The sequence below is a fragment of the Thamnophis elegans genome, chromosome Z (assembly GCF_009769535.1).
Source record: "Thamnophis elegans isolate rThaEle1 chromosome Z, rThaEle1.pri, whole genome shotgun sequence".
Classification (NCBI taxonomy): domain Eukaryota; kingdom Metazoa; phylum Chordata; class Lepidosauria; order Squamata; family Colubridae; genus Thamnophis; species Thamnophis elegans.
In genome coordinates this window covers 31,655,047-31,682,451 of record NC_045558.1, presented here as the reverse complement: position 1 = coordinate 31,682,451, position 27,405 = coordinate 31,655,047, and the positions used below count along the sequence as shown (strand labels likewise).

The 27,405-nt window shown below is 36.1% G+C and overlaps 2 protein-coding genes across 6 annotated transcripts in view; one reads left to right on the top strand and one right to left on the bottom strand.

Annotated features, from left to right (window-relative positions):
- SGCE (sarcoglycan epsilon) overlaps positions 1 to 7,951 on the top strand; it is a 49,244-nt gene extending 41,293 nt beyond the window's left edge. For 2 of the 3 annotated variants that reach the window (XM_032234740.1, XM_032234741.1), the window contains exon 10: positions 1,536 to 7,453. In XM_032234740.1, the coding sequence (XP_032090631.1) occupies positions 1,536 to 1,710 (175 nt within the window). In that variant the 3' untranslated portion in view covers positions 1,711 to 7,453. Of the gene's footprint in view, positions 1 to 1,535 lie in introns of all 3 variants that reach the window. The other variant, XM_032234743.1, reaches the window with a different exon arrangement.
- The window catches only part of CASD1 (CAS1 domain containing 1), a 39,227-nt gene continuing 18,444 nt past the window's right edge, over positions 6,623 to 27,405 (bottom strand). For all 3 annotated transcript variants that reach the window (XM_032234738.1, XM_032234737.1, XM_032234739.1), the window contains 10 exons: positions 26,977 to 27,402; positions 26,173 to 26,262; positions 18,403 to 18,522; positions 16,278 to 16,434; positions 15,554 to 15,633; positions 12,792 to 12,893; positions 12,454 to 12,594; positions 12,147 to 12,224; positions 10,314 to 10,406; positions 6,623 to 9,285 (listed from right to left, as the gene is read on the bottom strand). In XM_032234738.1, the coding sequence (XP_032090629.1) occupies positions 9,028 to 9,285; positions 10,314 to 10,406; positions 12,147 to 12,224; positions 12,454 to 12,594; positions 12,792 to 12,893; positions 15,554 to 15,633; positions 16,278 to 16,434; positions 18,403 to 18,522; positions 26,173 to 26,262; positions 26,977 to 27,402 (1,545 nt within the window). In that variant the 3' untranslated portion in view covers positions 6,623 to 9,027. The remainder of the gene's footprint in view (positions 9,286 to 10,313; positions 10,407 to 12,146; positions 12,225 to 12,453; positions 12,595 to 12,791; positions 12,894 to 15,553; positions 15,634 to 16,277; positions 16,435 to 18,402; positions 18,523 to 26,172; positions 26,263 to 26,976; positions 27,403 to 27,405) is intronic.

Below are 27,405 nucleotides of genomic sequence, written 5' to 3'. Positions count from 1 at the left end.
CAGATAGCATATCTTTGGTATATGATGTCTGACTAATTAATGTCTTAAAACAAGTGTGATTTATTTTTTGACTTTGAGGTGGCACCACCACTGCTGCACAACAACCATGCATGTCAGTAATGGGGAACAATGATCAAAATGAGCACAAGCTGGAAAATGAATTATTATTTAGTGAAAATATATTCTAGGAAGAGAAGCTTTAATTCGGCTCATTAAAATTTTATATGTAGCATATTAAGCATAAGTTGCTCCAAAGGTTTCAGATATTTCAGGACCTTGAATGATATATCCAGAACTGCCCATTGTGTGCTTCATAGAACCAGCTCTAGGAGGTCATTTTTGGCATTTATAGCTTTAAAGGTTAGGTTTATTGAAAGGCAATAGAGGCAGTATTAAATATAAATATGTACCCATTTTATGATACTAAATTCCATCTAGCGATTTTTAAGCAATATGAATAAGTCCAGAAACGAAACTTTTTTAAAATTATAAATTAACTAGATGATTTATTTATTATGTGTCATTATGTTGGTGTAGATTCCTAAGAATCAGATTATCTTTTCTTTCACCATTGCAGTATTAGATCCTTCTGCAGAATGCTAGATCTTCACATAATGTATCTGAAGTTGAATCAATTGAGCCTGGTCATTTGTGCCTTGAATGAAAAATTCGGGTGAATTGTTTGTTGATCCATTTGTGTGTTTTCTTGACTGCCTGTGGGATTTTCAGAAGTCTTCTTCAACAGATAGCTATAGATATTTTTTTAAAAATTAGAGTTAATTATTGCCTTCAAGTAGAATGACTCTTATCTTGAATAGCTAGGGGGTGAGTACTTCTGATTTTAATGAGAGATGGTGATAGTATTTTATAATTTATGTTTGTAGAAAATCAATAAAGAGCTATTCTGGCATCATAAACACTAAAAAAATTGGAGAAGATTTACCTTTAAAGGATTAGATAGTATTGTATTTCCTAAGACATAGCATATATATATATATATATGTGTGTGTGTGTGTGTGTGTGTGTGTGTGTGTGTATGCAGCTATCAAATATTGATAACATATTGATAAAGAGAAAAATGATATGCAAATAATAGACCAAAAGAAATGCAAAGGACAGCAGAATGATCACAAAAGCATTAGATTTCCCCACTTTTGAAAGAACTTTATTTTTGCTTCATAAAAGTAGGTATGATAGCCAAAATAATTTAAAATGTCATTTTTATTTATCCCAATTAGCAAACAATTGTACAATATAAACTTTTCTGTTTGGAGGATTAATTAGATTAGGTTATGTGGGTAGGTTATTTTCTGAAATATGTCTTTGATATCCTTTTACACATAACATCATTTATTTTCTGCCATGTATATATGCATATAGAGGAAAACTGCTACTGTAATCACAGTGAAAACAAATGCAGTCTTTTTGCATTCTTATTTTTATGGATTCTAAATTACATAACAAGAAAGAACAATGGCATCTATTGTTTACAAACATAATAGCATATTAAAAGTTTTTAAAATTATTATTTATAGGAACCTGCCTCATCAGACTCAGATTCCTCAGCAGCAAACAGAAGGTGATTTTTATGTTTTTAAAATAAAAATAAATGAGCCGGGTTATAAAGAAATGAAATTTACACAAAATGGAAATAGTATGGGGTCATACAAAATACTGTGTTCCAGAAGTTCTGACTTCATTTCAGACTAACTAATGTTCAGATTAAACAAAATCTGAAACAAAAAGTTGTTTCTTCCTAGTTTGGTTAAATGAAACACAAAAATGGTTATGGATCCTCTATTTCTAGAAAATAATGGGATTCAGAACAACTGTTCTCTACTGATCTGTAGAATACCCAATTCTAAGAGCCATGTCAGTTATTGAGTTCACAGCAGCAATAACAGTAATAGCAATAGCTCAATACATTGCTGATGTCTTGTTGAGTTTAGCTGTGAATATCATTCTGTTGATTGTGGAGGCTCCAAAATATATTTGAAGATGAAAGCACTTACATATATAAAGCCTCTAGAATCTCAACCCCAAGAGAAACTAAGAATGCACATACCTAAATAGCAGGTTAACCAAAGCAATCAGTGCTCCACTTTTTGTCTTTTCATGTCTTGTCTGTGAACATAGTACATATGCATGAACACACACCTTTAATGTGATTTCAACATTATATCAGCTTATCATTTGAAAACCATAGGACATTAATTCACCAACTCCAATTTACATTCAAGAACCTGTGCAAGAAACAGCAGCAGCATATATTCTGGGCAGCCAAAGCAAAGTATGATAGAAAAAAACAATCCGCTTTTTATTCAGCCTGGGCTGTCTGGTCTGCTAGTAGCCAGAATATCACCTCTTTGAAGAAAAACCCTAGTCTAGTCTAGTCAAGATCCCTTGTAACAATTTCTTCTTTTGTAGTTCATTCTTTAGTCACTATCTGTTAAGAATGATTAAATCCAGAATGACCCCTTGCCATACCATGCACTCTATAATGCCTGCTTTTCTCCAAAGCTCCAGCCAGATCACATGACCATCCAACTTAAATCAGGACAAATAGAGACAAAACTATTCCTCCTCTCTGATGGTCCAAACTCAAGTTTTCAAAATATAACAGTTTAACACCCAAAAGAAAGAGAACATAATATCTAACTATATAGCTAGAACAGAACACTTGTGGTAGACTATAACATTTTGGACCCGCATCTAGATTCAACCAGTCCTACTCTGTAATCTGTTTGCAACAGAAGTATATGTTTCAGTTCATCAACAGAGAATCCAAAACGGGCTACACATTGCATGAATACATATGAAGGAGATTTTGCAGATCCCTATTACTGAACAGACTTATTGCAATCTTTTCTTTTTCTTTAATCTAGTATTAGATTAGTTCTTGGACCATCATTCAGAGCAGAATGAGAAGAGATGGGGAGATTTGCATTACTGTTAATGATCAAAATTCATTTAAATGCAGTTATGTTAACATAGATATTGGAGGCAGGCAATAAATTAAGCTTTGGGCTATGCAGGCCACAAGGAATTTTTTTTTTGAACCTGGAGGTTCATCTGAACCATTTCAGGTCAGGTATGGCTTGGCAAATCCAAAACCTGAAATACTTGATTTTTCAAGGATTTGGACAAAACAAAATCCAGATGGATTTCCTAATATTTGTGCAAATCACTTCGTCTTTTGTCTCTGCGTGGCCCAGCTGTCATATTCCATATGTCATTTCTTGCCTGAGCTGCTGCCAATGTCTCATCAATCCCCATCCCACTAACCCCCTCCCTCTCCTTTCAGCTGCACAGAATGTCCCAATATGGCATATATTCCATCAGTTTGCTCATTCCCTTGATCTTCTGAATGCCTTCCCTTTTCTCCCTTCCCATATCTTGTGAACTACTGTTATGGAATTTCTATTGGCTCTTCCTCTGGAACAAAAGAACTTCATTTATCTTATACATGAAGGAAAACAGCCCAATTTTGATCTGGGAAAGCTACCTAAATCCAGCTATGCTCCTCAAGTAAAGGTTTATGTGAAACATTTTGCACATGCTTCATAAATGGCAAAAACTAGATAGAAGATTCACCTAGGAAGATAATTGAGCAGCATTTTAAAAAGTAATTTATGCTAAGTTTTGATACAGTATAATCCATTTCATGCAGCCAATGTGCTTGGTAACCGTCAAGTGTTAGAAACTTCACATAACTGATAAATTGATGTTAAACTAAAAAATCTATGCTACTGTAAAGTGTTCATCAGTCTTCAAGGTACCACAACTCTCTAGTTTTTGCTGCAAAAACTTTGAAGGCCACCTCTCTGGAAAATTATGACAGGAATTCATTTGTAAGAGATGTGTATTCAATTTATTTATTTTTATTACTGCTTTCGGGGACTAAAGGAGAATTTCGCATGACAACATTTCAAAGATTGGAGGCAAGTATTACATTAGTATCACTTTTTTTTCTACCCAGTGAAAAACAGTGATAAAAGAATCTAAGCTCTTGCGTTGCTAATCCAGCAATTACAGACAGCATAACCAGTAATATGGGCTGCTGGGAATCATAGTTCAGGAACACTTGAAGTTACAAATTCCATCCTTGTTTATTTTATCTTTATTGTCTTTATTTTTATGCATTCCAGATATTCACTTTTTTAGCTTTATGCAGAACAAGTTCAATATATCAGTTGCTTCTTAAATCTGATACAGATTCATCATGATTATCCTATAATTTAAAACTACATTAACTTTTGAATCTAATACCCTTATCAATTGTCGTTTTCAGGTAAATGGTATCCCTGAAGAAAGAAAATTTACAGAAGCGATTAATTTGTAATTAAATCAAACACCAATACAAGATTTCATTTCCTTATTTGCTCCATTGACACATGAATGTTTCTAATGCATGCCTAGAGAATATTCTGATGTCAAATATCATTTCCATATTGTTATATGTACTGTATCTTTTTATACTTTGGATATTTTCAACAAATTTGTAAAATACTAATTTTTATATTAGTTAATTAAAACATTTATAAGGCACTCAGCTATTCATTATTTCAACTAGACATTGTTAAAAGTATTCTTTTGTACTATGTAAAATGTCCAGTATTCATGTTAAGGTTTTGTTAGAAAACTAAAAAGTGAAGTTAAAGCATGTTTCATTTTAATTTAATGGAGTCTTTTTGCAGGAAATTTTGAACTAAGTATAATTCTTTTTCTGCCATGCTTTGTATATGGAAATTGTTAAATCAGAAAACCAGCAATACTAGATGTTAATTAAGAATATATTCCATTCTTAGCACTAATCTTGATTTCCTGTGCTATTATTCCATACTGTATTTTTAGAATGAAAATGGATATCTTAGCATTATTTTTCATTACTCCAGCTACATCTAATTTAATGGTTTTTTTAAATTGCAATTTGCTAAATATTTCTAATTCCTAATGACCTCTCCCCAAATGAAAATATATTACATATTCTTCTGTTGCATATTCTAAATAAATTGGAGATTCTAAATATTGAATGAGTTGCTTTTGTCCAATGAGATACTGATGGTGCTGCCCTTGAACACTTAAGCACATATCCACACACAACGAGGTCCCATCTTTAAACCTCGTGACATCTTAGGAAGAAATCTTTTTGCATAATGCATTCAAGGAACTTGCCTTACTGTCATGCAGTTTCTTCATCAAATTTTAGAGATATTTTTTCATATTCAATTGTTGATTTCTAACAATGGGCATCTAATTGCTATACAAATTTGATCTGCTGAGAAAGGTTTCTGGAATAGATCAGTTATTCCAAAAATTACAGGTGAATGGTGAGTGAGAACTCCTTCATCCCTTGAGAATGCAGTTATAAAAAAGTGATTTTGAAAATTGGCAAATAGGAGACGCAAATAATAAAATGAAGGAAAATATACTACTGCTGATTTAAGAAAGATGAATCAAGAAATGAATACCCACAACTGAGATATATGCTATTATTTAATTAATTTATTAAATGCCATACATCTCCCATGGCATGATTCTGGGGACCTTACAATGTTAAAAAAATATGAAAACATGAATATAATAAAACAAATTAAGCACTATAAAAGTATAAATTATCAATTATAACTAAAAGATGGGGGAGGGGAGTAGGATTAGGGGAGGGGAGATCTGTTTTTAATCTATCAATCACCACCTGTGTGATGGTCCCCCCATTGGAATCTCCTGGGCAAACTAGCAGAGCCAGATTTTCAAGCGCTTGGCATCCCAGAAAGCTTGAAGATTCCTTTTTCTTTAAGCAGGCAATTGACCTCAACTGGTAGCCACTTTAGCCATCTTATCCTGTGACGAATTTTACTAAGGATTAGTTTATTGTTAAAAAAACCACACAAAACTGACCAATGGAGACGACATAAAATTTGTGATGCTAAAACAACTATTCATTTTCTGTCCTATGATCTGGGAAAGTCACCTGAGGATTTGCTGAAGAATGTGAAAAGATCCTTTATTCTTCGTTAAATAAGAGTTTAGTTTCTAAAGCAGATCTCAGTGAGTGAAAGTAGAGCTATTTTTACAGGTTGCTATGGGGATGTAGTTTAATATTTATATAAAACTTTTTAACAGCCATTTAATTTTTCAACCAAATTTAAGCAACAAAGTTTTGTGCAATTTGTGTTTGCATAATATGCACAATACCATTGTTACTCCTATAGTTATGAGGAGCAAAGAAAGTTGTTTTCTAGACATGAAACATTCAAGATACTTCGAGCTGTTCCAACATAATATTCAAACAATTTCATTTTTTTGTGTAGCATAACCCAATTGAAACATTGTATCAAAATGAAGCTCCTTATTGTGTTTTTCATGAAGGAATTGTAATTCAAGGTCATTTTCCTTTTCTGGAAATCTGATAAACAGTAATTTTAAATTATATACAGCAAAACATTAGGTCCTATTTTTTTACTGGAGCCTTTTATGAAAGGATTAATTTTAACAATATATTTGCAATATTTTATATAAGAATTGTATAAGTAATATTGTAGTATTTTCATGTATTTTATGTCAGAGGATAAGCCAGGGATTTTTAAAAAACTTACTTTTTAAAAAAAATAAAAGACACACATACACATAACACTCCTTTACTTAACTGATGCTCCTTTAGTACAAAAATAAGCACTTACACCACATTTATTTAAACCTTAAATTACTTCATATTTTTCACATAAATTTGAAATATATTCTTTAAAAAATATATAGCAAACAAGTGCAATATTTCAAACTTAAAAAATAATCTTTAACCAAATCTGTACAACAGATAAATAAAATATCTATAGTACTCAAATTGTAACATAACAAAACACTCCCAAATGAACAAAAATTCTCACTGGATCTCATTTGTACATTCAATTCCTGACTTGCCAGCTATTACATCCATGTTAAACAAAACTGAAGAAAAAAAATGCAAATCATTAATGGTAAAACAGAACTTTTCACACCTGTTGAAATAAATGGTCAGATAAACACAGGACTTATACAAGAAGCTAATGTAACAAACATTTAACATTTTGGAACCTATTATTATTCCTATTATTCAGTGGGATTTCCTCTTCTCCTTTCCCATTGTTTAGTATAATCTATTACAATGGGAATTATGAGTTCCTAATTCCATACATCAAAACACACTAATAAATAAAAAGCCCTATAATTGCACATATGCATAGTAAACAATACTGTCTATTCATTCTTCAAGTGCTAAAACTGGATGCAACATGCAGACATATTAGGGACATGTTGCAACTGATATCAAAGATAAGTCCCCAATGAACATACTATTAACATACCTCCTAAGGTGTTATTTTTTTAAAGGCAGACATGTCTTTGCCAAAAAACTCCTGAAGCACTTCAAAATGCTCTTTAGTTTTCAATGCCCCAAAATGTAAAAAAAAAAAAAAAAGTAGATTAAACACACCATTTCACCACAAACCTCCAGTTTTCAAACTTAGTGCTAAAGCTGATACTGATAAAAAGCCAATGAGGGATAGGTTTTAAAAATTCTGAATGAAATTTTAATGTGAATATGCATCTTAGAAGCTACATATTCCACACATATGTTAGTATACTGGATAATACTTATAATCTTATTTTGACTACAAATTGCCCAGAATACACTCCAAATTGCCAGAATTAAAATATCAGAATTGGCATATTCCACTTAATTTTTTCAGATTAAGTCATACTATTTACTTCAAATTCAATTATTATATACGGCATTAAACCTATGCACAGCATGCTTAGGAAGAGGGACAGAAATATTACTGAGAATATAGCTAAATATTAATGGAATTTAAAGGGCATATGTAAACCACAATGAAGCATTTTGTATTTTAAAACTTTATAATACTATTCCCGAACTACCTGTTTTGCATGGGATTGTGCATGATTAATTTCAAAAAGAAATTACAACAGCTTCATAGCCCTTTTAAAACAGTGATTGGTAAAATAGCTTTGAAATTCCTATATTTGAGGAGGTAATTTTTTTTGTCCTTACTTCTCATGCAGTCCATGCAAATTCTGAATAATTCTCCCAAGCCAAAAAGTAATTCTTACAGAAATGATAGAACAATCACAGCTAAATGCCCAACTTCTTTGAAGAAGTGTGTCAGATAAAGTTATCTGGTTCCAATGAAATTCTTTTCATGAAAAAAAGAAAAACTGAAGTAAAATGTAACTCAGCAGTATACCAGAAAGGAAAATCTCAGGAAATATTACATTTTCAATTAACATTTGAAACTAAAGACTTGAAAATACTGATTAAAAATAAACAGTGGAAGAAAAATAAGACTGCTCAAAATATTCAAAATGAATGTCAATCATTATACACAGAGAATTTGCTGAAGATCTACTGAACTGAAATGCAGTTTGTAAACATTAAGATTATATTTCAGTGTATTTTTATCCCTCAGTTCTTGACAATTCCCCAGAAGTAATACATATACTTAGAAATTTAAAATAAATCACTAGACATTTTGTTCCCAGATGCTATGCAGTATTTTGTTCTTCAATGATTTCTCTATGTGATTCCAGGAATTCAAAATGCCATCAAGAGGTGAGTTATGTAATTTGTTGCAGCATAAGCAGTTTTGTTTTTCCATACAGTGAATGTAAATAATTATTAATCATTTTAAGAAATGCTTCCAGAAAAAGTCTTAAATGCCTTTAGCTGAGCTCATTTTGCTCGATTGTACATTAATTTTAGAAAGATTTGTAAACAGAATAATCCTCCAGCAGAAAAATCATTTTTTTTCTCCCCATAGTGTTATATATAATGCATTCCTATTTTTCTGAATGGATGTTATCCTTAGACAACATATACATGTTTAGTGTACTTCCTATGTTTCTTTTTCTTGTGCTCCACAGGAACAGAAACAGAGTTGGGGGAGTATGTAATTCCAGCTGATTTTCATTTATTCAGGAGATATAAAATGAAGCAGAAGCAATGACTGAAGGATTTTGTGGAAGTTAACACCTTCACTGTTTTTGAAAAGATGATAAAAAGAGAAATCCGGAGAAAAACACACATGCCCATATTAATCTTTTCAGCAGCATTACATTATCTTTTGGAACAACAATCTGTGCAAGATCATTTGTGATCTGGGAAATTTCATGAGCCACACAGACAAATATAAAAGTGCTGACAATAATATTGAGCATGGGGGTTCCTGGAATAAGGACCAAGATTCCTTTTGTATCTGCTGCCAGCCAAATGTGATACTGACAGATGAAGAGCTGGAAAGAAAATATAATAAGAATTAGAATTATGGGATACTGGACATTTGAACACATGGGCTGCTACTACATACTGTAAGCTTAGTGAAACAGATTATCTCTATAGCAGCAAAGCATCATTACTAAGCTACTAACTGATGAAGAAGCAAACTCCCTCTAGTAAGGGTTGGTGACTTTTATTCAATCTGGAATATAAATTGCTTTCTTTATTCACAGTGAATATCAAATCTAAATTGCTTTGTACAAATGGGGGGGGGGGAATCATAGTTTCACCACTGCGTGGTGGCATAGTACTTAAGAGTGCAGTATTAGAGGCTAACTCTGCTGATTGCCAGTAGTTTGTTCCTGACAGGTACAAGGTTGACTCAGCCTTCCATCCTTCCGAGGTTGGTAAATGAGGATTCAGACTGTTGGGGGCAATAGGTGGACTTTAAACCACTTAGAGAGGGTTGTAAAGCACTGTGAAGCGGTAAATAAGTCTAAGTGGTATTGCTTTTGATATATATTAGTTCTGTCAATGCAATCCAATAACATTCTCTTCTGCGATTTTCACCACGTAAGCCATATGGTGACGTTTGTTGCAATAACAGAATGAAACATCTGTCAAGTCACTCGGGAGGCTTGGATGCCTAAGGGTAGATTTTTAACGTGAGTATCCTAGTGGTATTTATGTTAAACTGCTACATGACACTCCTTTCAAAACTGTCCATATTTGCATAATTGTCCATGTGGGTTACAAGGCCTGATGATTGTACTTCATCTTTAGAAAAAATATCGGGTCAAAACAATGGGATGAGACCCCAGGTAAAAATATGGTAATAGCCAAGTAAAACATGCATTTTCATTTAATTCTATTTAACTTTACTTCATTTTGTATCCCATTAAAAATTGCAATCAAGAAGGAATATTTTAAAGTCAATATAGAACACAATCCACATGCTTTCTATGTGATGCTTTATTAATGAATTCTTATTACACCCAATTTAGATGTTTCAGTTTTAAAATTAGAACTATGTGATGCTACTTGCCTCAAGAGAAATTCTGCCAAACCATGCAAAAAATGAACTGTATACTGAACGAGCATAGCCAGGTATATTCCTAATTAGGATGAAAGCTAAAATCTGAAAGACAAAAACAAAATACCATGTAAAATATATAGCCAGTTTATTCTATGCATGTAGGTTACACAACCAACTGAAGATTATAAGAAATTCAAATTCTGTTAACATGAAAATTACCAAGGAATAAGCAAACTGCTAAATTTTATCAGATACAAAAATTACAACCTACACCTGAATATCTTTACAAATACTTTCCTCAAAAATGAGGACCTATTAGTCCTAAATTTAGTAACAACAAATTGCTGAGCTAAGTTCAAGCCAACCTGAGTTCAACACACAGTGAACAATTTCTGCTCCAAGAGTCACATATATTGCTAAGATTTAAAGGACTGCAAGTGTCTATATGCATATGTGTTGTGGCCCAGCAGGAGCCGTTGGAGCTGCTACCAGACTCCGACAGCGAGGTGCCCTATGAGTCGGCCCTGGAGGATGTGGAGGACCCTGGACAGGGTTCTGACTCCGAGCAGGGCACCGAGAGACTGGTTGGCCACCAGGTGGCGCCTGACCCTTGGATCAGTGGGGAGGAGACAAGGGAGAGGGATCCAGAAACCAACAGTGAGTTGTTCTGGGATGCACGCAATCGAAGAGCTACTTGTCAAGAACAACTACGTAATTACAGGAGATAATTACGCTCAGCTGATAGTCATTAGGCTCCTCTCCAGACTATAAAAAAGACTGCTTGTGCCACGCCCTTCTTGCAGAAGTCAACGCTTTGACTAAAGAGAAACAAATTTGGCAGGCTGGATTACTGCCAGTTTTTGTTCAGCCACCGAGAGTCTGGTCTTGTTATTAAAGGACATTCTCATTAAGCGTGTCTCGGCTTTCGTTACTGGACGAAGGAGGGGTCAGAACACATATGTATGATTATCATGCTAGAGTGCATGCTTTAGCTTCTTGAGGCTTTCATATGATACAAAAAAGAAATCTGGAACAAAGATTTACTAGATATTCTGAAGAATCCTATTCCAATGTCTACCAGGATTAATTTAAAAGAGAAAAAAAAATCTTAAATCTAAAATATTTTTCTGTACAGTTGTTGGGAGACTGAAAGCAGGGATGTGCACTTTTTTTCATTTGCTCCCAAAATATTTCATTTAGGAATACATCAATACTGGCATTATGGATATGATTTGTGCTTTTCTAAAAGTACATTCATCACAGATGGTATTCCAGATTATTATTTTGCAGAACAAAATAATAATGAAGAATGTCAAAAATGCCCATACTGACATGCTCTTGGGAATAACTGTAAAATTTCATGAGAAAACACTGTCTCATTTTGCACATCTCTGATTAGAAGTATTTCAGTTATAGAATCCATAATTTATGTCTAGTGAAAGAAAAATTAACCAGAAATGCCTGCTATAAACATGTATTATAGCTATATATGCCACTGTGGCAGTCCCCAAGCTTTCCGGGTCCAAAGCAGCAATGGGAAAGGTGCGGGTTTCATGCACGCAATCTAGCTCCCATGCATGCACAAATAAAATTGTGTGTGCTTGGCAGCCATTTGCATGGCTTGGTTCCCAATGGATCGTAGACTAGTACAGTCCGCAGCCCGAAGGTTAGGGTCCCCTGCTCCATTAATCAACAAAATGCTTAATTATTGAGTCAATTAATTTGGCTTTGCTCTCTTCTTTGTGAATACGAGTTCAAATTTTCTTTATAAAATATAATACTTTGTGCTTTATTAGCTATATGTGTCAATTTAATCATAGATATGGCAAAGAATATAATTACCTGCACAACTGAAACAGAAGGATGCATTTCATTGCATTCAGTTTTATTCTTACAACTACTTGCCCAGATGGAATATGTCTATAAATTTAAAATAAAATAAGAGCCAAATAAAGCAATTATTTTTTCAATTATTTATGAAAACAGATATTGCATTCAGCCTAAGATAAATATCCTTGAAATAATTCAAATTTAAAACACTAATTGTCCCTTTCCATAAGTGTCTATTAGCAGATAGTCTTGGTGACATGTCACTTAAGCCTCCAATTTAATAAAAACAGTATTTAGGCATCGTAGTTTAGAAACGTACCAGAAAAAACACTACTGAAATAAATAAGAAAATATTTGAAACTTTGGTAGGAAAAAGTGGTTCTCCCTTTCCTTCTGAGAGGACATGCCGTTTCTGAAAAGTTAGATAAATGAAAGCAAACAACATTCCATGGAAAACAACCTGTAAGAGAAAAGAATATTGCTTTATCTCAACATTTAACAAACATTAATTTAAGATTATAGTTGGAGTAACATTAAATGTATATTCCCTTTTAAAAATTTTATTTTGCTTTGAAACTGAAATTATAATTTAAACATGAGAATATAGCTATTATAAGATCACATAAAAATATATATGAAAAAATTAAAAATACATACATATCGATCTAATTTCCATCTAAACCACCATTCATAGACGCTCCCATTTAGTTCAAAAAATGTGGACAATGGCCATATAGAAAAAACCTTTTCAAATAGATCCTGTAAGAAACAAACATATATGTTGTACACAACGGCTATGTTACAGTACTAGGTCATCTGACACAAATACTCAATTTCCGTGAGTAGAAATATATTTAGAAGAAAATAAAAGATTCAATTAAAAAATTAGATTTAACATGAGGGCTCATATTGAAAGATGAAATTCTTCTTCATCTTCAGCATTTTAGCAGAGACCTAAAGCTTTTGTGCAAAATTGATTGATATTTGGAACTGGGTATAATTCCATCCACCTTGACTAAAGTCAGTTCCAGCTGAAGAAAAGCACTGCCATCAATATGCTTCACTTAATTATTTTTTTTACATCCCATAAACCTGGCATTTTAACCGGAGTGTGTAGACGTTTTATATCCGCTACATATGAAAGGCAAACATCCAGAAAATATAATTAATCTTAGTATTTAATGATAGGAAAAATGTTATTTCATATCAGATTCCATCTAATGTACGTTAACATTTTTTTAGCAAAATGGGATTACATTCATGAAGCATTATATCTAATCAATACCTTATACCTGTAGAAAAAAAACAACAGTTTTATTCCTCAACACCTTTTATTCCTAAATACTTTTAAAATGAAATAATTTCATATTTCAATATAATGGCCAAATATATTAACCCATTCACTTCCCAAGTCTTAATATAAATACATAGCTAAAACTATTAGTACAATAATTCTTTGAAAAGGAAATAGTATTTTAAGATTAATCATGCAGTATGCATAAGTATAAGGCTGAATTTCCCACTTCCTTAATAGTTTCCAGATCTTTGCCTACTGAACAGCATGTTTACTGTACATATTCAGGATGATTAATTAAAAGGCTAATTATAAAATGGAATGCTAAAAAATACGGAAATATAATATATAGCCAGCAACAGCTACAAACCACTGCAAGCATACACCTGCAGTGATGCATCACACAATTTTCATCATTATATTCCCTGCTCTCCATAGATACCCATCTGTGTATAGATTTATATGTACAGGCAGTCCTTGACTTATTACATCAATTGAGCCCAAAATTTCTGTTACTGAGACATTTGTTAAGTTAATTTTGTTTCTTGCTATAGTTGTTAAATGAATCACTGCAGTTGTTAAGGGAATAACACAGTTATTGAGTGAATTTGGCTTTCCCCACTGACTTGCTTGTCAGAAGGTGGGTAAAGGGTGATCATATTATCCTGGGCCACTGCAACTGTCATAAATATGAGTCAGTTTTAAAGTATTTGAATTTAGGTCATGCAACCATTGGGTTGTTGCAACAGTCATGAGTGTGAAAAAAGGTCATGTCATTTTTTCAGTATTGTTATAACTTTGAATGATCACTAAATGAACTGTTGTAAGAGGACTACTTGTAATATGACTCCATGGACATCCATATATGTACGTAAAATTCATATTGTACATATCTCCAAATAGTGTAACATTTGGGAAATAGCAATGTCTGCATGCCAAAGTAAATTATTGTATTATGTAACAACATAACATAGCAATAGCAATAGCAGTAGACTTATATACCGCTTCATAGGGCTTTCAGCCCTCTCTAAGCGGTTTACAGAGAGTCAGCATATTGCCCCCAACAATCCGGGTCCTCATTTTACCCACCTCGGAAGGATGGAAGGCTGAGTCAACCCTGAGCCGGTGAGATTTGAACCGTTGAACTGCTGATCTAGCAGTAGCCTGCAGTGCTGCATTTAACCACTGCGCCACCTCGGCTCTTAACATATAACATAACATATAAGTATGTGTTTCAAACATGAAAAATATATACAACTCATTCTTCAGCTGTGTCTTCAGAAGTGTAAATTTTTATTACAAAAACTTTTACGAATTTTGGGGATATTAAGTTAAATTATTAAGTTAAATTAAGGGGATATTAAGTTAAATTATTGATACACAGTTATCTATATACAATTTTAAATATTTGTCACTGTTTCCAAAAATATTTTTTGCATAATTATGATATATTTTCCAGACAATTCCTAAAACTAGATAAAGAGAACCCAATTAAAGAAATGGGTCAAAAATTATACTTATTTATTTAGGATATATAAAAACAATCATTTTGGGTCATATTTATCCAGAAATACTGAAAAATTTCAGTACTGTTCACAAGTCCATAAGCTCCACAGTATGCTTTTGTTTGTGGTGGTTTGGCAATTCTTGTAGTTGTTTCAAAATGTGCTCTTTTGTTTGTTTGCTTGTATGTGTGGGCACTCACACGTATACTTAATAAAACATCCAAATAATCTTTCCTTTGATTTCTGTTTAGAACATTTTTGTTCCTAATATCCTACCACATTTATTAATAGTAGATGTAGAAAAATAAAAAAATAAAAACTCTTAAAACTAAATATCTAACACCCTCTCGCCATAATTAAAAAGCACAGGCTAATGTGCATTATAAAAACAGATGCCTCATTTTTGGATTGTCATGCATTTCAAAACCCAATTTGTCATAAAATGGTTAATGCATTACCATATAGGTAAAAGCATGTTAATTGTTTTCAACAAAAATACCTGGTTCTTTTCGAACATAATAGATTGTTACCTTGCCTGTTCCAACATTGTAAATGCTTTCCCTTAAGTGTTAATTCTATATTGAATTTGTATTCTACCACACTTAAAGTTCAATACAAACCTCAGAGTATGCTAAAAAATAAATGCAGACAAACAGGAATCCTAATTTTAACAGCAAGCCAGAATGCCAGAAGAAACTACCTGTAGAAAAGCAACAATGAAGAGAAATTATTATTCATTTTTAGAGAAAATTTTCATATTATTTTTAATACAGTAAACACATTGTGTAAATCCTGTGATTAGGTTAATACATTGAATAGCTTTTTTTGGTAAGACTTGGACAACTATATATTGAGCTGCAAGAGAGCACTATAGTCCTTTTTGTAGTGCATCATCCTTTTTCTTTCTGTAGTGCATCATCTATATGTTAGAGCCCACCCACGCCCACTCCCATTTCCAATCTTCCCAGGATTTCCTTCCAGACACTCCCTTCAGCAATCATCACAACCATCAACAACATCTGATCATACCATCCCCAATGAAACCTTTCAACTAGAATTTTCTACAGTCTTGAACTACTTCTTTCTATGGTAACTATATTTAAGATAAGAAACTTGTTTCACTCCATATAATTTTGGTTTGGGCCAAGACCACCTGAAAATAATTGTTTTGTGCATAAAAAGAGCCACATATATATAACTTTTAGTAAATTCCTATTTAGCAAAGATGGGGAAATGAATAGAGAATTTTTAAGATATTCAAATGCTGGGAGAAAAATAATTGAGTATTAAATGGTGATTGTTAGCTATATTAACAGTTCTTTTGGTGTAAAATGAAATATTTACCATTGGCTTTCTTCAGGATAATTTGAGGCCACAAAGCTAATGTAATATATATGATTAAAAACCAGAAAGTGACTAGTGGAACGAAGTAATAGAATTGGTAAGATCGATCCATTACAACGCATAGCACCACAACCAGGAAGTTCAGTCGAAACAAAACCTGTTAATATTGAGAAAAATACCTAAGTATATGGCAATGAAATATTAAATAAATTTATCGGTACATTTTAATATAATCTTAATCTGATTGTAATTTCACCAGAAATGTCAGACTATTTTAGGCACATTTGTAGTTTAGATTATTTCTATTACAATTTAGATGAGTAACAATTTTGTAACTCAGGCTCTAAAAAAGTTGAGTTAAAATTCAGTTTAAAAAACTCTTAAAATTCACATATAACACTTTCTTGTTTAGCCACAGGAATCTGCATTCATTTTGGAATATAGATTCAAACTACAGATTTTCAGATCTAGGCAAAATATCTCCCTTTTGCTGCAATAGAGCCAGTCTAAAGCAGATTTGCAGAATTCCAGTTCAGCAGTTCCAGCTAATGATTAGAGATTTAGAAACACATTTATCATATTAGTTTTGTTATCTACAATTACAGGGCCTGATACATTGTGCATGGTAAAGAAAAACGATACAAGATGTTGCTATTAAAGGTGTATCATCTGGAAATTTCACTTCTGTTTTAATGGATGAAATGTCTACATTGTAATTTTAATAAGAGATAATTTGTAGCTTAGTACTTTGCCCACAAAGCAATTTACAAGTTCTCCAACTTAACCATTTTGCAGTCAAGAACATACACATTGTACTCATAAGATATTGGCAAGATAAAAAAATATCTGTCCAATGAATTTAGAGATAAACTGGATGCTAAAATAAAGATCCATTATGAAATTTTCTATAATGCAATATGGTTTGCTTTTAAATAAAAGTAGTTAAGACTTGCCAATCTCGTAAGAGCTAAAATAGCTTTTACGGGATTGAAAGTATGATGGGATATAGTGGGCAAGCCATTACAAGATGAGTAACACTTTTGGTCCAATATTTTTTCCCTCTGGCCATTGATGTGGAAAAAACTGCTCCATGGATCTTCTTGTTGGGAGGGAGAGGCAATCACTAATATTGGTCTGCTTCAGAGGTGGGTTGCTAATTTTTTTACTATGGTTTGGGTGTGCTCCTGTATGTGTGCGCTTCTGTGCATGCGCAGAAGTTTCCGGGTGAGTGGGCGGAGCCTCCCACTGCCACTACCTTTTCAACCGATCCAGGCAGAACCAGCAACCACCTCCGGTCTGCTTAGTTCTCAATCTTTATCCTCTCTATCACTATCCTTAAGATTGAAAAAAGAAAATCCACACATCACAACGGTCCACATCTTGCCTATCTCATCTAGTCTACTGCCAGCTTTCTCTACAAACCTGTCATGTTGTAGTTTTCTAGTTGGCGAGCAAGAAAGAAAAAAAAAGTTGGAAAGCCTACCCCTGCCCCCCCACTTCTGGCATGTATCAATCTTAAACATGGTTCATGGTCCCCAGTAGCTTTGGAGCCAGTTCCCAAACAAAGAATGGCTCTAGAGAACTCCGTTCTTTGATATTACTGTGTAGTTCTGCCAATTTTGCCATCTTCTTGTTTCATCTTGATAAGCCACAAGATCCACAATCTTTCTTTAATTTTTTTTTTCTTTTCCATCTGTTTTTGGTTCAGATGCATATGTAGTGTTGCTTCTTTTATTGTTGTTTTTATTATTTAATGCCAGACATTTCATAACAATTTAATTTGGTTGAAAATAATGATTCAAGAATTCTAGCAGGCAACTTAAAACTTCGAACCAATATGTTTATCTGAACTTTAGGTTAGAAACTAGAGCCTTTTTTTCTAAGCTTTATAATGCCTGGGAAGGAGGCAATTCTCTTTCTGAAATAGATACAGTCTGCAGTTACCAGGTTTATAAAATAGTTGCTTAAAATTTTATTAGGCTTAGAACAAATTTCATAATTTTTATCTCAAAATGGAATTGAAGGAAAGTCCTTTTCTAAAAGGCACAAGTGTGTAAAGTTTCCTCAAATGAATACAAAAGTCTAGGCATTATGAGATGGAGGTATGTATATAAAAGTTTCTTACCTGACACACTCTATAAATGCCAAAATCTCCTTTAATCCAAAAGTATGAGAAATGTCCATAGCCTGTTTGGAATAGATATGCAGCAACCAAAACACGGATGTGCATGTACACTGGCAGGAACTATGAACAAAAACATAGATGCATTAAAAAAAATCAAGTAATTCTCACTGATTAAATTCCAATTTAAAAATAATGATATATGAAAACCATTTGATTTTAATTTTGTCTCAGTAAACCTCTATATTACTAGATGTTAAAGCTCCATTCCATATTTATTTTGTCTTTTCAATACATCCCCAACTAACCATTCATTGACTTCATGATGAAAGAGACAGATCTTTTTATATGTATGCATGTAGGAACTAAAGTCAAATAATGGAAGCAACATAGAAGCATTTATAATAAATAGATAGATAAACAAACAAACAAACAAATAAATAAATAAATAACAAAACAGTTTAGATATAAAGACTGGACATTGTTCCAATAACTCCATCAGAAGAACAAAATAGTTACTCTCCTTAAAACCATACACAAAAAGCCATAATTAAAACAGCTCTCCTAAATAGATGACACACCAGTGAGGTGATAAATAATATTACATTTCATTTGCATCAATTAGCATTGTTTGCTAATATTATCTTATAATTATCACTGTTTTCAAATCTCCCCAATAGAAAGTACCTATGGAGGTCCAGCAAATCTGAATCGAGCCGAGCATTTTTTGACAACCTACACCAGAGATTACGTTCGGGCAATTAGGACGGCTAAGAAAACACACATTGCCTCTCTGGTTGCGTCTGCTGAGTCGTGCCCAGCCGCCCTGTTTAGGATAACCTGTTCCCTCCTAAATAGGAGGGATACGGCGATCCGCTGCAGGGCAGGGCTGAGGACTACGTCCAATTTCTCGCAGACAAGGTTGCTTGGCTCCGGGCGGACCTAGACTCCAATTCTGCAGTACCAGCCGAGGCACTAGGGCAGTGATGGGCAACCTTTTTGCCGTGGTGTGTCAAAAATCGGCAAAAAATCGAGCATAACTCGCGTTGTGTGTCACTTCGACAAAAACATAATTTTGCGCAATTTATAGTTTAAACTACAAAAATATATAATTGCAATATAATTGTATTTAATAAACCAAAAACAAATTATTTAACATAGCTGCTTAGTAACTTCTTTGTTCATCAGTCGATTTCGTATGTTGCCCTTGATATTATTATCAGTATCACTTACCAACGGTCCTGCTTAGCAACCAAAATGTTGGCTCAGAAACTCTGGCATTGAAGCGTGCAAGTCTTAAAGCTGTCAAGTTACAAGAACCTTGCACCCCTAACCTTTTAGGAAAAAAACCCCAGGGGTCTTCAAACCTGACAGCTTTAAGCCTTGTGGACTTCAACTCTTCAACTAAGAGAGACTGATAAATATTAAAAAAAATAAAACCAAAAAGCAGCTACTGCAGTGGCTTAGAATTTTACTCAATTACTGTTGAGCCCATGGAAAGTTCTGCAGCCCCAGGAGCAAAGGAAGGGGGACGGAGAGAGAGAGATTGGCTGTTTGGGGTGCTTGAAACCACCTGGCCCTCCCCAAAGGAAACCCTCATTTGCAGGATGAGCCTCGACTGGCTCTGCCCAGCGGGGTTACCCCAAGCGCCATTGGGCAGCGACGGATGCTTATCCTTTTTCCTTCGGCTGCTTCAGCTGGGACTTCAGACACCCCAAGGGAGGGACTTTATCGGGCCTCCCCCTCCCCACCCTTTGAATGAAGGTGTGATATGGCTCCTCCATCCCTGCTCTTTAACCCAGCCAGAATTACAGGAGGGCTGCCCCCGTTCTGCTTTCCGGGGTGGATCTTAGCCGAGGGACACCAAGACCCCAGAATGGGTGGGGGGTGGGGGAAGAGCTTCTTGACGGAGGCCACGATCGACTTTTGGAAGTTGTGTTTTCGTAAAATAAGATTAACCTTTGGATGTGTTTGTTCTGCTCGGCCAGCGGCGTTTTCTCCCACTTAATCCCGGCGGATCCTGATATCTGAGCTGGAAAACTGCAACCCCCCGGAAATGATGACGCCCCGCTGAGTAGCTGGGACTTGCAGAAAAAGGCTGCAGAGAGAGAAGCGTTCGATCCGTAATCCGTCTGTGGGGGGCGCTGGGGACAGGCCGGGCCCCTTCTTCCCACCTCTATCCCCCCCCACTCTTGAGGGACAAGCCCTTTCCCCTGTCCCAACGGTGGAATTTGAGGCTACCTCTGCTTTCCCTCTCCCTCCCTCAGTTGTGCAGCAGCGGCAGCGGCAGCTCTCAGCCTGGGCGGCAGCGTCACACAGGCTGTGGAAGGAGGGGGAGGAGGAGGGAACCAAAGAGAGCTTTTACCGAGTCTGCGCCCCACAGCCAGGACCGTCCTGGCGCCTCAAGCCGCGTTTCTTCCTGCAAAGCCCTTCTGGCGTCAAGCGGAACTCTCGGGTTGCCCGAAGGGCTTTGCAGGAAGAAACGCGGCTTGAGGCGCAAGGACGATCCTGGCTGTGGGGCGCAGACCCGGTAAAAGCCTCTCTTTGGTTGGTTCCCTCCTCCTCCTCCTCCTCCTTCCACAGCCTGCGTGACGCTGCCGCCCAGGCTGAGAGCTGCCGCTGAAACAAGTTTGGGGAGCATGTGCGTGTCACCCGAAATGGCTACGCGTGTCAGCACTGACACGAGTGTCATAGGTTCGCCATCACTGCACTAGGGGATGATCTGGTAAGCCATCGCTGGATTGAGTTTCAAGCTGTTACCCCTGAGGATGTGGACAAGGCCATGAGAGCTGTAGGTGCCTCCACATGTGTGCTGGACCCGTGCCCCTCCTGGCTGGTTGTAAACAGCAGGGAGGTGACACGAGGCTGGATCCAGGCGGTTGTTACTGCCTCTCTTCGGGAGGGGATCTTTCCCCCCCGCTTTAAAGGCGGCGGTGGTGAGACCCCTCCTGAAGAAACCATCCTTGGGATTCCAGGGGAGGGGCTTGCCGCTGACGGTAGCTTAACGAAGCTGCTCTCAGAGTTTTGGTTTGTATATCTATTTAAAATCTTAGATATCTCTTTTTCCATGCAAGGAAAAAGCAGGGAGGGACCCCAGCTAGTTAGAGTCCTCTTTGATGTTCACAGTCTTTATTTTTTTTGGCTGTGAATGAAAGAGAGTGATTCAACAGAAAGCTGAGTCATTACTCCGGCCAAAACTTCTCAGCTGTCTTTTTTCAGCTCAAGGCGAGTTACCCCCCCTCTCAGTACAAGATTTTGTAATTAACTTGTTAAAGATAAATCTGAGCAGCGACCATACCGGTGAACCTTTTTTTTTCTATTTAAAATACCAGCTTCAATTTTACAAAAAACTCCTTTGTTTAATTGTTTTTCAAAATGGCGATTTACAGCCTTCGCAGTCGATATATGATATATTTAACCAACCCTGTTCTCCTGAAGATCTCTCTTTATTAACTGCCAAAGTTTACTGAAAGTATTTTATTTCAAATCAAGGTGCGCAGAGGCTTTGTTTGTTCTCTTTTTTTTTCTTATCATGGCTCCCAAATCAAAGCAATTGAAACGTTTTTTTAACAATGCTTCCCAAGTAATCGCTATAAAGCCACAGTCTTTGTCTTCTACGCCCCCTACTGGAGATTTGTTAACGAAAGAATTTCTTTTTGAAACTCTCAGAGAATTTAAAGAGGAAATGATGCAATTTATTTCGGAATTATGTGACAAACTTGATGCCAAGATTGCTCAAACAAAGGAGGATACCATCGGGGTTATAAATGTGATGACAGATTATATTGCAGGAATGGAGGATAAACTGGAAGTTTTGGAAGAAGCCAACTCTAATCTGACATCTAAAATTGAAAAGTTGCAACAGGAATTTGACAAGGCAGAGAGACAACTTGTTATGACAAACTATAAAAAAACTGCGTTTGCAATAAGACTTAGGGCATTGCGTGAAAATGATCAGGAGAATTTGAAGCTGACCTTTTCTGAGGCTCTCAATTGTTTGGTGGGAAGTCCGGGACTCAACTTTGATTGGCAGATCCAAAAAATTTACCGCCATAATTTGTGGACAGCAAAACAGAAACAGCTCCCGAGAGATGTAGTTATATACTTTGCTACAAAAGAATCCAGAAACGCGATACTACAAGAGCTTTACAATAATAGGCTGCGCACTGATGGACAGGACCTGATTGTCTTTAAAGAAATGCCACCTCAGATGTTAAGAGCCAGGAGAGACTATGTCTTTTTAACTAAAGAACTTAGAAATAAACAGATACAGTACAGATGGGAGGTGCCATTTGGTATTACAGTTACACTTGATGATCAAAAACATCGCCTTAATTCACCTTGCGAAGCTCGAGACTTTTACAATAAGATCTTAAAGGCGGGACTTCTTGAATTACCCGGACTTGTACAAAGACAAGGAGAAGTAGAAGAGAGACAACCAATCACACAGCTACAAGGCGGGAGGTGTTGTTTTTCCCCTCCGGAGGGGCGGAGGAACAGAGAATAAGTACTTAGTTATGCTTCCAAAACATTTGCTTAATTTTAACTTGAATAACTTTGTGACTCTGTCTTGTATAAAATGGTGTAGTGGTATACCGGTGAAGAGACATTAAGGCTGAAAGAAACGATGCTGATCTCCTCGGAAATTATATTGTATGGGACTTAAAAAAAAAATAATTTGATGGACAACTTTGAATTTTCATATAAACTGTTTATGTTTTATTCTCTAGGATGAGGAAGGCGGAGATTGTGATGCTTTTGGATTGTGGTTTGGTCGAATTGAGTTGGGAAGGGAGGCGTAGACGGGAGGGTAGTGAAGGTTTAATTAGAGTTTATTTTGAGCCAGAAAGCAAGTTGATCTTTATAGAAATTTTTATTTGAATATAATGTTTGGAAGGATATACTCAGGGGGTTTGAAGGAAGGTGGAGCAAATATGAGAGGAGTATGGATGATAATAAAATACATATATGGACACGGGTAGAGGCAGGATGAGAGGAATTGGAACAGAAACCGAGAGGAATATTTGAGGTGTTTAAGTTGCTTTATAAGGGACAAATTAAAAGTTTGGACATTTAGATAAAGAGACAAGGCCCCTAGTTAGAGAATTCCATTTGATTAACCTACTTGGTTTCAACATAGTTTGAAATCCTGGAAGTAATAAATGAAATGAAATTAGGAATGATGTACACTGTTTAAGTTTTAATAATGATGGGAAGCTGAGCTTAATGTAGAGAGTTTATTGATTTTTTCCTGTTTTCCTTTTTTTTGTTTTTTTCCTTATTTTTTTTTCCTTTATCTTTTATTTTTTAATTTTTAATCTATTTGGTTTTAATATACTCCAGACTGTGTTTGATAAAGAGTTATGCCGGGTATGGGACCTGGGAAGTCGGAAGGGGATTAGGGAGGGGGGTTTATGGGGGGGAGGGTGGAAATATAGTTTCAACTTATAGAATAAGAAGAATGCACTCGTATACTGTTGCTCTTTTTTCTTTCTTTTTTCTTTTTTCTTTTTATTTCCCCCCCCTTTTTTTCATTTTTTTAATTTTAGTGTAAGATATAAATTGAATAGATTAATGAATAGAGAAATACACCAAAGGGAGAAGTAGAGGGAAAGAAGAGGGAGAAGTAAAGAGGGAGAGAGAGGGGAATGTAAGGAGGGTGAGATGGAGGGAAGGGGAGAAAGGAATGTTTGAGGGGGAAGGGAAGTAGAAGAGGGGAATGTTGGAAGGGAGAAATGAAAGTTGGAGGGGGAGAAGAAAGGGTGTATGGAGGATGGAAGTGCTATGTTGGTTTTCCATGGTGGAAGATGAGTTGTGTTTACTGCTTTTTTTTTTTTTGCAAATGCACAGTATATAAGTGATTGTATAAAATGAAAATGAAAATGAATAAAATATTCAAATACAAGAAACCATCCTTGGATCCAGCTGTTTTAAATAACTATCGTCTAGTCTCCAACCTCCCCTTTGTGGGGAAGGTTGTTGAGAAGGTGGTGGCCTTTCAGCTCAAGCGGTCCTTGGAGGAAGCCAGTTATCTCGATCCGTTCCAGTCTGGCTTCAGACCTGGCTGCAGCACAGAAACCGCTTTGGTCGCGTTGACCGATGATCTCTGGAGAGCCAGGGATGGAGGCCATGCCTCCATCCTGGTGCTCCTTGACCTCTCGGCGGCTTTCGATACCATCGACCATGGTATCCTTTTGCGACGACTGCAGGAGGTGGGGGTGGGAGGCGCTGTTTTACAGTGGTTCTCCTCTTACCTCTCGGACAGGTCGCAGTCGGTGTTAGTTGGGGAGCAGAGATCGACCCCTAGGCCCCTAACGTGTGGGGTGCCCCAGGGTTCGGTCCTGTCCCCCCTTCTTTTCAACATCTACATGAAACCGCTGGGTGAGATCATTCGACGGCACGGGATAAAGTACCATCAATATGCGGACGATACTCAGTTGTATCTGTCCGCCCCGTGCCAACTCAACGAAGCGATGGATGTGATGAGCCAGGGGCTGGATGCTGTTAAAGACTGGATGGGGGTCAACAAGCTTGTGCTCAATCCAGAAAAGACCGAGTGGCTGCTGTGTTTCCCTTCCATGAATTGGCCAAGTACTCCATCTCTCAGGCTGGGGGGTCAAATTATACGCCCCTCAGACAGGGTTCGCAACTTGGGAGTCCTCCTGGACCCACAGCTGACCTTCGAACATCATTTGTCAGCTGTGACCAGGGGGGCATTTGCCCAGGTTCGCCTGGTACACCAGTTGCGTCCCTACCTGAACTGGGAGGCCCTCACAACAGTCACTCGTGCCCTTGTGACCTCTAGGCTGGAATATTGCAATGTGCTCTACATGGGGCTGCCCTTGAAGAGCATTCGGCGACTCCAGCTAGTCCAGAATGCTGCCGCGTGAGCGATTATGGGTGCACCTCGGTTCACCCACGTAACACCTATCCTCCGCGAGCTGCACTGGCTACCTGTTGATCTCCGGGTGCGCTTCAAGGTGTTACTTATCACCTATAAAGCCCTTCATGGTAGTGGGCCTGGGTATTTGAGAGACCGCCTACTGCCAATTACCTCCACTAGACCGATTCGATCGCATCGATTAGGCCTCCTCCGAATCCCATCTTCTAGCCAGTGCAAACTGGCAACTACCCGGAGGAGAGCCTTCTCGGTGGCTGCTCCGTCCCTTTGGAACGAACTCCCCGTGGAGATTCGGACCCTCACCACCCTCCAGTCCTTCCACGCCGCTTTAAAGATCTGGCTGTCCCGGCTGGCCTGGGGTTAAGATTGTAGCCCCACTCGAATTGTACGATTGTTGTGTTTTTTTTTTAACATGCTGTATTGTCTATTGTTTGTCTTCTCCCCCTCCCTCTTTTGAATTGTGAGCCGCCCTGAGTCCCCTCAGGAAAAAGGGCGGCATACAAATAAAGGCAAAACAAAACAAAACAAACAAACAAGTCAAATCTCACTTCCACAAGTGGTTGTCTCCAATTTGAGAATCATAAAGATAAGATGAAGGAAGCATATTAAGGGTAGCATTAAATATACAAAATATAATTATTCTCAAATTATTCAGTCACTTTCAGTAATTGATATTTTTATTCACATTACCTCCCTTCATACTACAAGAAAATATTAAAACTGAGACAAAGGTATATGTTTGAAAACAATCTTTTACCATCCCAATGAAACAAACCAATAAATTATTGGTATAAAAGGTTATTTTAAATTGAATACTGTAGTCCAAAAGTCTATTTTCCTGAAAAATAATTATATTTTAAAAAACCACTTACTGTGCTTGCTCCAGAGATATGGTAGATCAAAATGACAAGCTGCATCCATCCTTTCCATTCATCAGTCTGCTCCCTATTTAACACTTTAGTCTGTGCAAAATAAAGGAAAAAGCAGTTACTTTAAAGAACAATTAAAGAAACCATACTACTACCATATATAGTAAATGCATCTGAATTTATCATGCTAATAATTACAAAAGCAATTAACCATAAGTATGCATGCCAAAGTATTTGACAGGGACTGCAAGACAAAGGACTGCACAGAACACTATGAATAAGCTGCAAGGCCATCAAACTTTTTCGTTTTCAGCTTAACAAACTTCATATACTTCTTGCAAGTTAGCTTTCTAAACACAGCAGAAAGTGATTTCTGACACAATACTATATGAAGTACTTTTAGGGGAAGAATGGTCACAGGCATTTTAGGAAATACCTTGCTTAAGGCTGACTAAATGTTGTCCACTGAAACAACAGTGTCAATAATTTTGGGTAAAAAGAATAAAAATAGTATTAAATAACAAAGTATATTTATACAATTGTTCAAAAAGTGCAATTTTATTTTTAGCGGTTTTACAACATAATCACTTTAGTTTATTATGCTGATTCAAGTCCCTGAATACAATGAGACTGGCTTCGAAGAAAACATATAGGACTAAGCTCTCAATTTTTATTTCCTATTTTATTGACGATTATAATATCTAAAAGCAGAAATAATGAAACAATACAAAGATCACTACTGTTTGCCATTACTGTTCATTTTGTTTAATCTAAGTTCTTAATTTTAGCACAAAAGAAAAAAAATACCTCTTTAGTATTTTCTGTGTAAAATACTCCTAACACCAAGATATAAATTATTGGTATAAAAAAAGATGAATGAGTATAAAACTTGTTTTCTTTCATAAATAGGTTTGCTCTATCACACAGGTAGAAGTAGCCCATAATTAAGCCAAGTTTGCACAAGGACTGGAAAAGTGTCTCTAGAGTAGAAACTGTTGGAGAATTAGTGGCAGGTTTTTTCTCTTCTCCACTCTCCATATCAGTGCAGAGTTTATTTTTCTGGTTATTGTTATGACGAATGAGAACAAGAATCAAATATCCAATTACAGATGAAGCCAAAAAGCAAAAAGCTAGTTTTTGTATCAAAGTCACAGGAGGCTGAGGTTGGCAGCATGAGCCATCAATAGGTTTCACAATCTTGTTGCAGTGGTTGTTCATTAGAATCATTGCGCTCTA